Here is a 15,989-nt window from a genome sequence, read left to right as displayed (position 1 = left end):
AGAATGTCACACATAAGGATTAAACCATTTGGATTGAAATATCAAGTCAGTATGGTAGTGGGAATCATAGATTCTGGTCTCAGACCTTCCCCATTTGTGGGACACCCATGGATGAGCTGAAAGATCCACCCCTTAGGCTCTGATGAATTCTTAGGCTCAAGTGAATTCTGGTTAATCCTCACCTGGGATTATGATTTTGGATGTGCTGCCTAGAGCTATAGAAAATGAGAAAAAGACCTGGCAGATGAGAGAGCTTAGCTGTCAGCTCAGCACAGCTGTCCTCATGATGCTCTGCTTCTTGAATATTCACACACTGGGTTCACTAGGGGTTTTCCAGCTGGTCACTGCTTATTTCTCACAACAATTCATAGAAGTAGGTTATTACATTAATCATCCTGAGAAAGATAGTAGACAAATGGCTGGTTTGAGAGCCAACCAGAGGATCAGTGATAGAAACCAGGTTCCTTCACACCTGTTCTTGTATGTATATGACTTAAGCTGCAACAAGTCATAGGCCTGCCTAAAATGCCAAATTTCCTCAACCCTACGTAAGGGTCCTAACTAAGGCTTAGACACCTACTGCCTGATACTCACCTCAGTGGCAACCATTAAAATTTCTCAGAGTTAACTATGCCAACAATCTAAACTAAAATATTAAAATTCCAAGAGAGGTCTAAAGATAAATGAATAGTTATGGTTTAAACATCAAAATATTAATGACAATATAGGATTTTGCATGGAATAACCTTAGACTTTTGAAATTAACAAATATGGTATGAAGTCCATTAGAATAATCACTAATTCCTCAATAAAAAAGTGATCAAAATATAAACAAACATTTCTAAATGGAAAAATTGCAAGCTACTAACAACCACGTGCAAAAATGTTCCAAATAATTAACAGTGAGAGAAATACAAATCAAAACAACCTCACATCCAGCAAACTGGCAAAGATGACAAAAGATGGGAATCATCAGTCAATGTTGGAGGGGCTGTGGAAAGATAAGCCCATTAATGCACTGCTGGTGGAGCTGAAAAAATGGTCCAAACATTTTTGGAAGCCAATTTGTAAATATATGATGAAAGTGACTAAAATGTCCACATCCTTTGATCCAGAGATCCCACTACAAGACATATCCCACAAGAAGGCCAATGATTTTTTTTTTAAGTCTCATATACATTAAACCTTTTTTTTTGTAATGGAAACAAGGTAGATAGATGCCTATCAATCGGGGAATGATTAAACAAATTATGGTATATGAATGTAACAATACTATTGAACTATAGAAGAACTGATGCATAAACATAAAAACAATAGATATAATGATAACAAAGTAAACTGAAGCCCAGTATTAACAAATGAAACTTAAAGCTCTGAAAGTATAACTAACCTTAGTCCCAAAGGAAATCTGGGAAAGCACCTCCTCCCATTCCTTTCCAGTGGAGGAGAATGCCAGGCCTTTTCAATGTGTTAGTTTTGCTGAAGTAGCTTTTTTTTCCCTTTTTATTTTTTAGTTATAAGGGATAGCTCTGTGGGAGGGTAAGGGAGGATTCACTAGGAAAGGGAAGTGATATTAAGAACAAAAATTATCAATAAAACTTTATTTTAAAAAAGGGAGGTATATTGGGTAAGGAGGTGGGATACAGAAGAGGCAGATTTAACTTAACAATACAATAGGAAATAGAAAACAATACAAAACAATAGGAAATCATGATTTTTTTTCCCCAACTTTATTTGCTTTCATTGCAGCAACTGAGTCTGACATGAGTGTTGTCCCTGCCTAGAGCACCAAGCTAGGACCGTGAGCAGAGGCCCCATCTATAAAAGTATCCCTGCAAAAGTGCTTATAGTGACAAATATCACAGTCACCAATCTCAGAAATCTGATCTGTTTGCCTTTTAAATCTATGTTATTCACTGGTGCTGGCTGCATTCATGTCTAAAAATACAGGAAATCTGCAGCCTAAGCACATTTGGTCCGTTAGCTCATAGGGTTCTGATTTGAATACTGAACATGTGGAGTGGGACGAAGGTTTTGTTTGGATATCTGCGATCCATACGGGGCGGAGGAGGAGGGAAGAAGGAAGTGTAGGTTGAGCTCTGCTGCTTATACTATAGAGGAGTATGACTTTGTGGGCCAGAAGGATTATCCATTGAAGTAAACTCAGTTTTGGAGTTATATTTTGGATTCTCGCTAGCAAAGGAACAAGGTTATTCTCTCAAGAAAAAGCTCCTGTAATTAGAATCATCCCCTTTTCTCCACTCACAAAGGCTCTAATCACATCTTGCCTGAATTTATGCAAAGGCCTTATAACTGCAAACCCCGCCCCTCGAGTCTCTCCTTTCTCCTCTGCCAGAGTGATATTCCAAAAATGTAAGTCTGAACATGTCACTGATGTACTCAAGAAGCATTAATGGCTCCCTGTTAACCTCTAGGATCAAATATTAACTAGACTGCTTGCCATTTAAAGCTCTTCATCATCTGGCTCCTTCCTATATTATATTCCACATTATATTATATTATATTCCATTTTATATTATTGTCCACATAACATTTCGAATCTCTGCCTTTATATAGGTTGTCTCCCCTGCTTAGATCCTCTCTTTCCTCACTTTTGTCTCTTAGAATCTATAGCCTCCTTCAAAACTCAGCTCAAGTTCTACTTCCTGCATGGAATGAAGTCTTTTCCGGCCATGCCACCCCCAAGGTGCTAGTGCCCCTCCCTACCAAAAAGATCTATGTCTACTTATACGAGTGCCTGCTGTTTTTCAAGATAAACGAAAAGTTCCTTGAGGACAGGAACTGATTCGTTTTGTCTCTGTATCCCTAGCACTCAGCATAGTTCTTGGCACATGGCGGCCACTTAATAAATGCTTGATTAATTTATTGCATTGATCCCCTTGCTGAGGCACTAGACTGTGGAATCAATAAAATACCTGACCCACTTCATAGACAGCAGGAATCACAGGCTATTAAAGACAAAGTAGGGAGGGGCCATATGGGATATGGATCCCAAGGTAAGGCAAGAGGCCAAAGGCAGCTGTCTTCTACCAGTAAGGGTGTGGTACTCCTGGTCTATGTCCCCAGGCTCTAATGTGGGAGAGAAAAAGGAATCCAAGCTCTGGCATGTTTTTAAAGTCTGTAACAGAAATTATGGCAAGGCCAGCTGGGAATAACCAGAGATATTCATAGCCAACGTCCTCTCCAGCTATCAACGGGAGAGTCAGGGTGGGACGGGAACCTGACACCATTTTCTTTCTTTCTTTCTTTTTTGCTTACATCCCTCCAGGCCCTGATTTCCAATCAATAAATATTTCATCCAGAAAGGTTGGGTCCTTTCCCTCCTTCTCTTACTTTTCCAAAACAACCCTACTAGCCACTTTTGCTCAGAGCCAGCGGCTATGGCACTCACCCATCAAAACACTCAGCAACTTCTGGACTCTGGAGTTGACGCCAACAATTCTGTAGAGTCCTTGCTCATTGATCCCTGGGAAAAGAAAAAGACTCTGATTTAATTAGAGGACCATCAATGCACAAATAAGGCTAATGCAACCTAATGCATTTCTTTCATTTCCTCAGCCTTCCTAATAACTGCTCTAATTAAAGCATCTTGTCACTCAGCCCTGCTGCTAGGGATGGGATTTGGTACAGCTGTCTAGAATTTCATGGATGGACTACACACTATAACCCTGGTGTTAGTCTGGTAATCAGAGGGGAAAGAAATCTCTAACCTTCCCTGCCAGAGGCAGCATCTGGATAGGCTGAAAGATGCCAGTAATAATGACAATAGCACATATGTATTATTTATATAAATATATGTGTGCACATGCATATCCCTATGTGTATATTATAGATAAATATATATGTATATTTGTGTGTATAGCCAACAACAGAGCAAAGTCACAAAGAGGTACATTTTGGATGTTTATGATGCCATTTTGCAATACCAGAATATGAAATACTTCATGGCGATCACACGCTTATCTTTGCACATGGTGGCCAAAGCATATGTAGTTAGTAGTTAAAGAAAGAGAGTTAGCTTAGCGGTTAGAACGCCTACTCTTTTGTTATACAAATGCTATGTCTCTACAAAATTTTTTTAGAAACATGGTAATATCACCTTCCTCTTTATTCAATACCAGGAAAGAACTACTTGATCTTTGGGGTTTATTTTATTTTGTTATTGATTGATGCCTTTGGGTTTTTGTGTTGTTGGGTTTGTTTTTTTAAACTGCAGACAAATATAATCCCCTTCCAATTGAACTTTCCCTTGAAAGGGAAAAAACAAGTTAAGCAAAACAAACTGGAAAAATAAAAATGTCTCTCAACTCTAAATATTCACTAAGCAACAACAGCTTTAGAAAGGATAAATACTATTATATTCCAACAGTACATTCAAGCTCCCAAACCTGGAGCCTGCCCATATTTCTATTGAAAGGATTTTAATATGTTTTATCATCTTTCCCCTTTTGGATATTCATGGTGAAACAGTCACCTAAATGATGCAACAAATGTTAGCTCTTATTTATTTATTTATATCTCCATAAATTTTAAGAAACTCATCTTTACAGCAGAGTAAAAAAGTCCCAATCCTATTTGATAGAGAAGGCTAATTTGAACCAAGAGCTCATGGTGCCTATGTACTCTCTGCTCACTTGCTCTGTCTGTCTATCTATCTGTCTATGAGACACTTCATAGGAATAAATTATTATGCCAGAGCCACTGGAAGATACATTATGGCCAAACAAGACTGGGTCTTGGAACATGCAAGTATTAAGACATGAATTTGCTGAGTTTTCAGTTAGCAATTTACAGAGGAATAGGACTATTCAAAGCCTATGGGTATCTGGAACATATGGATAAAATGGGATGATCTGCAGCTAACAAAGGGCTTAGAATTCAACGTTAGAGAAGACAATCTAAAGCTTAGACACAATGAGTGACTTGCCTCAGGTCACAGAAAGAGTGATAGCCACTGAATTCTGTGACACTGTTTTGTAGAGCTGTACCCTTTGAGGCAATCATTAATAAGCATTAATGAAGATCGTACTAGTTGCCAGACACTGGGCTACCCTACCGAAGATACAAAGAACATAAAGGAGTCACTCACTCAACTGTCCTAAGTAGTCCAACTTCCAAAGTGACTGTTGGAAATCATAGCTCCTACTTAAATATTATAGATTCTGGATTGACAGCTTTTATTAGTAATTATTTTTGTAATTTTGGATAAATTGCTTTTTGTTCTGCAAAACTCCCTTATTTTTATAGATTTTGTCACCACATTCATTTAAAAGATAATAATTTTCTCGACTCTACAGAGATAATAATATTCCCTTTTCTTACAATTTGTATTGTGTATACATGTGATCCAACTGTTACACACACATATATACATACACATATATATTGTATGTATGTTGTTGAGTATTGGCCTAATCCTATTTTTGACCAGCTATCAAAGTTTCCCAACAATGCGTATTGAAGTCAAAATTCATTTCTATACTGGTTTTGCAATTTTTGATGTATAAAATATTCATCCAGTATATGCCTGTGGCTCTAACTCTGGATTTTTATTCTATTTCATTGATCTAGTTTTCTGTTTTTAAAAATTCAGTTATGAGAGCTTTTATAATTAACACTTCCCAAAATAATCTTAGATTTGAAAGTTAACTTTTTCGTCCTCTTTCTGCTTGATGATCTCACTTCTCTGCTTTCTCATACACCAGAGACAGCTAGGGTACAATGGATGGAGGGCTGGGCCTGGAGTCAGGAAGACTCAAGGTCAAATATGGCCTCAGATACTTACTAGCTTTGTGATTTTGAGCAAGTAATTTATCTGTCTCAATTTCCTCAACTGTAAAAGAAGGATAGTAAGAGCTCTTACTTCAAAGAATATTGGCTCAAATTATATGGTAATTCTCTCAAAACTGTTTCAGAGTTGGTAGTTTTTACAAAGAATTTATGACATCTTGTTAGGTTAACTCTCCAACTGTTTTGTGCAATTTTACATTATTATAAATGGTATTTATTTTTCCAAATGCTTCTCCTCATTTCTATTAGTAATGCATAAAAATGCAGATATCTTGGCAGGTTAACTCTTCAACTGCAATTTTGCATTATAAATAGTATTTCTTTTTCCAAATATTTCTCCTTGTTTCTATTAGTAATGTATAAAAATGCAGATATTTTTCCCCTGGGTTTCTCTTAACAAAGTAAAGATTAGGAATACTAAAGTGATTTCTTTCCTTATTTTTTTAGTTGAAGATCTTGAATTAATACGTCAAGTCATTTGGTAAAAGACACATTTCATGATTATCTTTGCCAATGTTCATTTCCTTAATTTCTATTTTCTTACTGCTATAACTAGTATTTATAAAAATTATGTCAACTAATCTGGGTAATAGTGAATTACTATGTAAGGGTAATAATAAGGGTAAAATTGAATAGCCCAACTCCTTATCTCCTGGCTCTGCTTCAGAGTTTCTAGACTTTTCCAACTCCATTCCAGTGGTCTCCTTATCCTGGAAATGTTTCCACCTCTAATGGCCCTTTCTCCAACTGGTGGATTCTGACCAAGAATCAATGTTTAAGGAACTTTGGCAGCCTTGATCATTTTTCACCCAAGTCAGATTGTATTGAAAGTATGCGCAACACTTTCCCCAACCCTTGTTTTCTAGTTTCCTATTATGTGCTTTCTTACCTTGTTGGAATATAAGCTACTTGAAGGTGGTGATTATCTTTCTTCTGGTTTTTATTCATATTCTAAGCACTTTATTTCAAATATTCAAATTTCAAAATCTATCTTTCCTCTTTCTTTCTTTCATTCCTTCTATCTATGGTGACTGCACAGTCTTCCCTCATTTAAAACCAATTCCCTTGCAAGTCATGGCATCATCTTCCTGATGTCATTGTCCTCTTTAAAAATGAAGGACAAACCACACATCCTATGGAGATAGTACGTTATGAAGTTAGAAGGACTGGAGTACAAATCCTACTTCCAAGTCTTGGCAATATTGTGCTATCAACTAACTCTCATTTGGGATGTATAAGACAGAGTCACAATAAATGGTATACCAAGGAGGGAGTAACTAAACACTTAGTCATTCATTCAAAATCAGTCTAATAATCTGTTAAAAGACTATTGTTTAATGGCTTTTGTTACTGATATTCTAGCTCAAAATGTAGAGAGAACCAGATCTTATGGGTTAATGATAATTTTGACTAGAACCCACAGAGAAGACAATGTGTTCAGAAAGGCCAGGGGACAAGGCACACTGAATGACTTCATTCTTCAGTCTTTCTCTTCTAATATCAGGTACATTGGGTCTCTCTAGATCAAGGGTTCATAAGTCAAGGTCTATAAACTTCAATTGTTAGTATTTTCATAACTATATTTGAATATAATTGATTTTCTTTGTTAACTCAATGAATTTTATTTTATGCAATAATTCTCATTCTGAGAAGGGGTCCTCTTTTTGTATCCCTAGTGCTTAGCACAGCAACATACCAGGCGCTTAATAAATGTTTACTGATTGATCATTGTAGAGAATCTGCTCTCATGTGGGATGGTGATGGCTCCCTGCCATGATCGGACTATACCTGCAGTATTATTGTGTTCAGGTCTGGGTGTTACATTTTGAGAGCATCCAGGAGTGATGGCAAATGATGTTGAGATGAGCTTTTTAACAATTAAAGCTGTCCCACAATGGAATGGACTTGCCTTGGGAAATAATGGGTTATCTCATTTGGAAGAGCTCAAGTTAAAGTTGGGTGACCCCTTTTGGGTTGGAGGGGAATGAGGGGGAGATTCTGGCAGCATTGGACTCTGGGACCCCAAGATATACACACTGACTGTGGTATTTTGGCAGTTAATGAATCACTTAAAATTGGGAACCAGCAGGTAGCAGATAATATGCTACAAACAGCTGTGCAACTTTCACAGAGAACAATGCCATCTGTTGAGATCCTTTACCTCTGGTTTCCACAGCATGGATGCACTTCCTGATGATGCTGAAGCCAATGGTGTCCAACTGTGCAGCTGAAAAAGAAACGAGGGAGTTTTGTTTTTTTTTTAAAGCAGCCATTGGAACCAACATCATGGTGAGATTTCTGCTAATTCCCCATTAGACTATAGGCTCTTGGAGAGCTAGGACTGCTTTCTGCCTCTGAAGGTATTTCTAGGGCTTAACCCAGTGTCTGGCACATAGTTGGTGCTTAATAAATGCTAGTTTACTGACTATACAAAAAAATACATACTTTCCCATTAAAGAAACAGGAAGTAAATAGGCACTCATCAAAAATGCTTTCACCTTGGGAGCTCCCTTTTACTCACTTTCAATAATTCAGTATTATTTATTAAAAATCCATGGTGAAATTCTTTGTTATAAAGGGATGGCTCTATGGGAGAGAGATAAGGAGGGAAATCTAGGTGATCTTAAAAATAAAGACTACTGGGGTGGAATCAAGATGGCGGGGTAAAAGTAAGGCCTTGATTGAGTTCTCCTAAACTGCCTTCCAAACAACTTTAAAATAATGCTTCAAAATGAAGTCTGGAGGGGTAGAACCACCAAAAGTGCAGTCTGAAACAATTTTCCAGACAATTAAAACAGAAGGTCTTCAAGGAAGGTAAGAGTAGAGCACAATCCAGCACAGACCACCCCCAATATGCCAGTAGCAGGCCTCGGGCTACTGAATCTGCAGCAGTGGCTTCCTGAGTTCTCAACCCAGACAGGTTGTCCACAGGGGGATGGACAACTAGTCAGGAGATTACAGGTATAATCCTGGGTACAGAATTCTGTGGCACTGCCAATATACAGTTCTGGGTCACAATCTCAGGGAGAAGAAAGCACTAACACACTAGGACAAGCAGATACAGTGGAGAAGGGATCCATTCCAGCGTGGAAAAAAAGTTCTGCTGGCCACTGATATGCCAGAGTACGCGCCAGGAGAGCAGTGACCACACTTCTCCTAAGATCATATCACCTTGGAAGAACTAAAAGTACTTCTGAAACCAGCTGCACAAAAAACAAACAAATCAACAAAAATCCCCTGCATCTCAGGAGCAGAGGCCAACTTTAACATAATATTAAAAGTCAATAAACAGGCTAGAAAAATAAGCAAACAAGGAAAAAAGAACCTGACCATAGGAAGTTATTATAGTGATAGGGAAGATGAAAATAAACCCAGAAGACACCAAATTCAAAGCTGCTATATTCAAAGCCTCAAAGAAAAATGTGAATTAGTCTCAGGCCAAAAAAGAAAAGAAAGAATTCCTAGAAGAGCTCAAAATGGATTTTTTAAATCAAATAAGAGAGGTGGAAGAAAAAATGAATAAAAACATTGAGAGTGATGCAAGAAAATCATGAAAAGAGTCAACAGCATGATAAAAGAGGCCAAAAAAAAAAAAAAGCAATGAAGAAGATAATATCTTAAGAAACAGAAAAGGACAAATAGTAAAAGATGAACAAAAATTCACTAAAGAGAACTACTTAAAAAACAGAACTGGCTAAATGGGAAAGAACATACAAAAGCTCAATGAAGAAAATTTCTTAAATTGGTAAATAGAAACTGAAGACTCCGTGAGACATCAGTAAACAATAAAACTGCAAGAATGAAAAGCAGAAGAAAATGTTATATATCTCACCGGAAAAACAACTGACCTGGAAAACAGATCCCGGATAATTTAAGAATTATCAGATTACCTGAAAAAGAGTCTGGACAACATCTTTCAAGAAATTATTGAGGAAAACTGCCCTGATATCCTAGAACCAGAGGGTAAAATAGAAATGGAAAGAATCCACCAATCATCTCCTGAAAGAGCTCCAAAAGTGAAAATTCCTAGGAATATTATGGCCAAATTCTAGAGTTCCCAGGTCAGGAAGAAAATACTGCAATCAACCAGAAAAAAGGTACAAAAAACAAATCAAATATCATGGAAACACAATTAAGATAACACAAGATTTAGCAACTTCCACATTAAAGGATTGGAGTGCTTAGAATATGATATTCCAGAGGGCAAAGCAACTAGGATCATGATCAAGTACTACCTATTAAGCAAAACTGAATACAATCCTTCAAGGGAAAAATGTACATTTAATGAACTAAGGACTTTCAAGCATTCCAGTTGAAAAGAAACCTGAGCTAAATGAAAAATACAACTGCCAAATACAAGACTCAAGAGAAGCATGATCAGGTAAATGGTAGAGAGAAACCATAAGAAATTCAATCAGGTTAAACTTTTTACATTCCTATATGGGAAGATGACACTTGTAACTCCTAAGAACTTTATCATTATAAGGACAGTTAGAAGGAGTATATATAGACAAGATGGTATAGGTGTGAATTGACCAGGATGGGATGATAACCAGAAAATTAAAATTAAGGGGTGAGAAAGAGAAATACACTGGGAGAAGGGGGAAGGGAGAGGTAGAATGAGACAAATTATCTTACATAAAAGAGGTATTTAAAAAGAGCTTTTACGGTGAAAGGGAGGATGTTGGGGGATGAGGGCCGCGGGATGGCAGACACTGCTTAAACCTTACTCTCACTGGAATTGGCACAAAGAAGGATATAGAAATCTATCTTACCTTATAGGGAAGTTAAGAAGGAGGACATGAAGAGAGGGGAGATTGAGGGAGGTGGTGATCAGAAGCAAAACACTTTTGAAAAGAAATAGAGTGAAAGGAGAGATTACAATAGAGGGAAAACCAAATGGAGGGAAATACAGTTAGTAATCATAATTGCAAAGAAAAATTTTTATGGCAAGTTTCTCTGCTAAAGGCCTCATTTCTTAAACATATAGAGAACTCCGTTGAATTTATAATATGAGTCATTTCCCAATTGATAAATGGTCAAAAGATATGAAAGGCAATTATCAGATGAAGTAATCAAAGCTATCTATAGTCATATGAAAAAATTCTCTAAATCACTATTGAGTAGAGAAACTCTTGAGTTAACACCTTACATCTACAATATGACAGAAAAGGAAAATAACAAATACTGGAGGTGATATGGGAAAATTAGGACAATTAAGTATTGTTGGTGGAGTTGTTTACTGATCCAAGCATTCTGGAGAACAATTTGGAATTATGCCCAAATGGCTATAAAACTGTACATACCCTTTGATTCAGCAATACCCCTAATAGATCTATATACCAAAGAGATTTTTTAAAAGGGGAAAAGACCTATATGTACAAAAATATTTATAGCAGCTCTTTTTCTTGGTGACAAAGAATTGGAAATTGAAGGGATGCCTATTGATTGGGGGACGGCTGAACAAGCTACAGCATATGACTGGGATGGAATAAATAGAGAATTTGGAATTCAACATCTCAAAAAATAAAAACAATGTTAATTACTTTTATATATAATTGGGAAAAAGTTAAAATATTTTTAAAAACAAAGGATATTGATAAAGATCTTTTTTCCTAAAAAAAAGATAATCTACAGTGTTCTGATAGATAAATCAAAGTAGTTAAACAGAAATGCAGAATATATACACCAAAATACTGAAAGCAACACCATTTTTGTGGTTAAAAAAAAAAACCAACTGGAAACAAAGCAGATGCCCACTGATTGGAAAATGGCTAAACCAAGTAGGATGCTTCGATGTAAGGGAATGTAACAGTATCACAATTCAGACTCATAGGAAGATGCACCTGAAAGATGCAGAAAAAACCATTCTAAATAATACTGATTTAAATGGAAAAGGGAAAAGACAGGAGGGGAGAAGAGGGAATGGAGTATTGGATTCCAGGGAAGAGTTGAGAAAATACTCCTGCCCTGCTTTGCAGAGGGGAGGGTCTATGGGTATGGAATATAGTATAAACTGTCAGACACACTTTATTAGTTCACTGAATTTGAATTTTCTTTCCTTTCTTTACTTAAAAAACAAAAGCTTTTCTTTCTTTTTCAGTCAACCAATAAAGATTTATCAAGCACATGGTGCTGTGTGCCAGAGGCCCGGTGCTAAAGCAATGAGCATACAAAGGTAAAAAATAGTCCCTGTTTCTGTTTTGGTTCAGTCTTTGTTACAAGGAATGGCTTGCTTGCAAGAGGGAGATATATTCAGAAATGAATGAGAGGTAACAATAAAAAGACCTAGGTGGAGGCATACAAAAGAACTACATGATACCCAATTGAGGAGAGAGGCAAACAACTCTACTCATATGACAGAAAAGAGAGAAAACACCAGGGGGAAATCGAAGTAGCCACGAAACACCTCAGTTGAACCCAAGGAGGTAACCAAGAAGAGGCCATGGCATCCCTTGATGCAAATGACCAGCTGAGAGAATTGACACTAAAAGATCTTTAACTCTTGTTATCATGCTCCCAGAGCAGAAAATAATCAACAATAGTGACATTGTCACCCATATGGAGCTCATTCATCATTGGGCCCAAGCTACGACTGACCACTGAAATCCATCAGTCTCCTTCCATCCAGGATAACACACAAAGTGATCTTTATTAGGCTCACACTTGATTGCAGAGCATCATGACCTCCATGAAACCCTCTCAGTAACAAAGCTGACAACAAGGCTTATGAGAAAAGCCTGGGAAGGGTCTAAGAGAGGGAATTTGTTACTGTTTTGTCATTGTCCCATGGCAATCAATTCATTTTTTCAAGTATAAACTCCAAGTAGAATTTAGAGTGAACTTTGATTAAGCATAAATTATTTTTTTCTCCCTGTCTTGCCACATCAGGGAGGACCAGGGAACTATCCAAGAAGAAAACTCTGAAAATCTCTGTTAACTCTCAAAGTCCAACCAAAAAAGAATTGTGAATTTCCAGGAACCATTCTCATCTCAAGGAGAGGAAAATGTGTTTTTCTTATAAAGACACTTGATCTTGAAGATTGAAAAGAGAAAGAAATACCCTTCCCTTCCCTTCGGGCCACCTAGAATACCAGGAATCCCTCTTTCTACTCTGGCACACTGCATGGGGTTAACTCAAGCCTGTTCTTTTCTTGGTAGAAATGAAATATTTATGTTGGGCATATTATGATGTCTCAAGGCTTCTGAGTGGAACCTAAAAGTGAAATCTAAAGCATTCTTACGAATATAAAACTCAATTAGCTTGTGGCATTGCCATTTTTCAAATTTAATTTAAACAAAGTAATAATACACAGGCCAAATTCTCGTTGGAACTAAGACTGAATTTTCATTCCTTCCTTAGCTGTCAGAACACGGCCTGTGGGAAATGGTTTGTGTTTTGGTTTCTTTGTTTTTTTTTTTTTTTTGAAAGGGAGAGGGGATTACTTCTAGCACTTACTCAGTGTTCATAACTGTGACAATGTCCATCTGAAGTCTTTTAGGCTTATTCAGAAAAAAGAAAACTTCCAGGGGGTAGTCCAAGGACAGGAGCGTTTGGAGTTTGAGTGGCAGAGCTGCTTTTACTTATAAGCACGCACATACACATATAATATATATAAGTATACGTGTGTGTGTGAGTGTGTGCGTGCATGTGTAAAAGTAGTTAAATTCCAGGTCAGAAACTCCAGAATATATTTTCCTCCCTTTTCAGAGGTGACCCATTAAACCACTGAAGTATTTTACAAGAGGATGCTTGGTTCAAATAGGCCCACCTTGGGCCCTAAGGAAAGTCTGCCTTAAAGACAATGAGCTATCTCACTTCACTATACAACAAGCTTCTTGTAAAGCTTTTGGGAATCTGGCTAGGCTTTGAAGATGCAGAAGGCAAGTGTTGAAGGATGCATAACTGAACCATGAAGAAAAAAACACTAGACCACTTTCATAAAGGAAGAATGACACTAGAAAGTCAATACAACTTAGTGGCTGACTATTTCTTTCAAGAGTGGTGCAAAATACAATTTCTCCCTGATAATTCTGAGCTGGTAAGAAAAAAAAAATGGGAAAATTTCTAGTCAAACAATATTTTTCACCTTAGACTATCAGATATAAAATATTACCATTAAAAAATCAGGATCAATCTCCACCCCACACACAGAAAAGCTCTTAAATGACTCTTCTCTAAGAATACAGAAAAGTCAAAACAAAAACAAAATCAACAAAAAATAACCCAAATTCTGCCATCATGTAGAGAACTGAAAGTTGGGAAAAACTGAATTCAAATTCCACCTCTGACATTTACTAGTGATATGACCTTGGGTAAGTCAATCTATTTCTCTGAGCTTTGGTTTTGTAAATCACAATCCCCTTGGAACCTACCTGTTAGGGTTACTATAGGTCTCAAATGGGATCATGCAGGTAAAGTGAGTTGCAAAGTATAATGTGCTACACAAATATCTATTACTGTTGTTACTGTTGACCAGTTAACTGGTTGTTGCTGTTACAAACAAACCTCCCTCACCCCAGGAACAGGGTTTGGCTTCCAGAGCCATTCTTTGGATTTTCTGCTAAACGTGACTGCTGTTACTTAATTAGTAGGTTTTATATTATTATTTGACATGAGTATGAACAAGGTAATAAATGTTGGAGCACATGTACATTAGGACTAGCCTCCACACAGTGGGGGTCTCCAGTTAGGTTTCATCTCCTCCTCTGAAACTGAAGAAGGAAAGTAGGAGGCCCTTAACTTCCAAGGGTTGACAATGCCACCAATGGACAGTCTTTGCTAATAACAGAGAAAGTCAGAACAATCCCTCCAGATGGAAACAGCTGAGCTTAATCCCCACAAGCAGGTGATTCAGCTCTTTCACTGAGCTGAAGCTCAGGAAAGGTCAGGGATTTATTTGCAATTTCTGTATCCTTATAATCACCAGAAATAATCTCTCATTAAATATCTATCAGGTTTGCATTATTCCTTCATTTGACTTGCAAGGAGGCAAGGCAGGAATGGTTAACTTAAAGTCCACCTTTCCCCCTAGCTTTATCTCCTTCCCTTAATACAGTACCCACATTAGACACAGTGTGATCAGCTGCTATCAAAGTTCCACAAGGTTCATGCTAGTTAACCTCTGATGAAGGACAACAGTTCAACACCTCCCCAACTTAGAAAATGACCATTCCCACTTCCCTTTTTCACAGTTTAGAGCCTCAGCATTTCATCTCTTCCCAGAGAAAGGTAGCCAAGGTTTCTGCAACAGGATGAGAAATGATGAGCCCCAGAGGATAAAGGGGAACACCTGTCATTAGTAAGTCTTTACACTTAATCTGGTTATGGCCCTGTGCCCAGTGACCTACAAAAGTTCAGGCAAAGTTCTTTCTGAAGAAGATGGGTGCCAGATCATTAATACACAAGGTTCAAATCTTCTGACCTCTCACACAACTACCTTCACCTATTACACGGGTGTCAGGACTTTGGCTTCTACCAACTGAGGGTAGACCCAGCTACAACATGATGCTGCAGGAACTTGAATTATCTCCCTATGGATTGATTATTTAATATTCAGTGCAGTCCAATGGAAAGTGCAATTGAACCGAGAGACCAGGCAAGGCAGTAAGGTTCAAATCTTTACCCCTCACTAATCTGAATAAGTTACTTAACATTTTCTAATTTTGGTTTCCTCATCTTTAAAATAAGAGAGTTGGATTAGGATATAACTTAAGCATAAGAAAGTTCTCTTCCAGTTCTAAATCTATGAACTCAAATAAGCTCTCCCCCTTTTTTCTACATAAAATGATTCTCTCTGCTTAAGATCAGTTCCCCCCCCCCCAAAAAAACCAGTCAGCTCCAATTTAACCCAAGACTCAGACACGAAGGACATTTGTTTGGTAAAGTTTTAATCATCACCAGGAAGTTAAAGTTCAATTCAAGAAGTATTTAACAGACTATGGTAGCTGTTAGAGTACAAAGCCAAAAAACAAAACCCAAAACAACACACCAGTCCTGGTGTTGGCAGAGTTTGTTTGTACTCATGCTAGCAAAATTACCAATGCCTAAAGTACTGAAGTTGCTCTATCACATTTTTTTTCCTGAATCCATAAATGGCTAACTTGCCCTGTGTACTAAGTGTATATGCATATTAGAGTAACCAGTTTCCTCATCTAATCTGCTTTGTTTCCCCACA

General features: G+C 37.5%; 1 protein-coding gene across 4 annotated transcripts in view; it reads right to left on the bottom strand.

Moving 5' to 3' along the window:
- The window catches only part of ARHGAP26 (Rho GTPase activating protein 26), a 528,529-nt gene that overhangs the window by 207,115 nt on the left and 305,425 nt on the right, over nucleotides 1-15,989 (bottom strand). For all 4 annotated transcript variants that reach the window (XR_011971925.1, XM_072630633.1, XM_072630631.1 and 1 more), the window contains exons 13-14: nucleotides 7,973-8,038; nucleotides 3,413-3,487 (exon numbers count right to left, since the gene is read on the bottom strand). Coding sequence is in view for 3 of the 4 variants with exons in the window: in XM_072630633.1 (XP_072486734.1) it covers nucleotides 3,413-3,487; nucleotides 7,973-8,038 (141 nt within the window). In the remaining variant the exon portion in view is untranslated. The remainder of the gene's footprint in view (nucleotides 1-3,412; nucleotides 3,488-7,972; nucleotides 8,039-15,989) is intronic.

The sequence above is a fragment of the Notamacropus eugenii genome, chromosome 1 (assembly GCF_028372415.1).
Source record: "Notamacropus eugenii isolate mMacEug1 chromosome 1, mMacEug1.pri_v2, whole genome shotgun sequence".
In the NCBI taxonomy this organism is placed as follows: domain Eukaryota; kingdom Metazoa; phylum Chordata; class Mammalia; order Diprotodontia; family Macropodidae; genus Notamacropus; species Notamacropus eugenii.
Note: the sequence above shows the minus strand (reverse complement) of the source record. Positions and strands in the feature narration are given on the sequence as shown.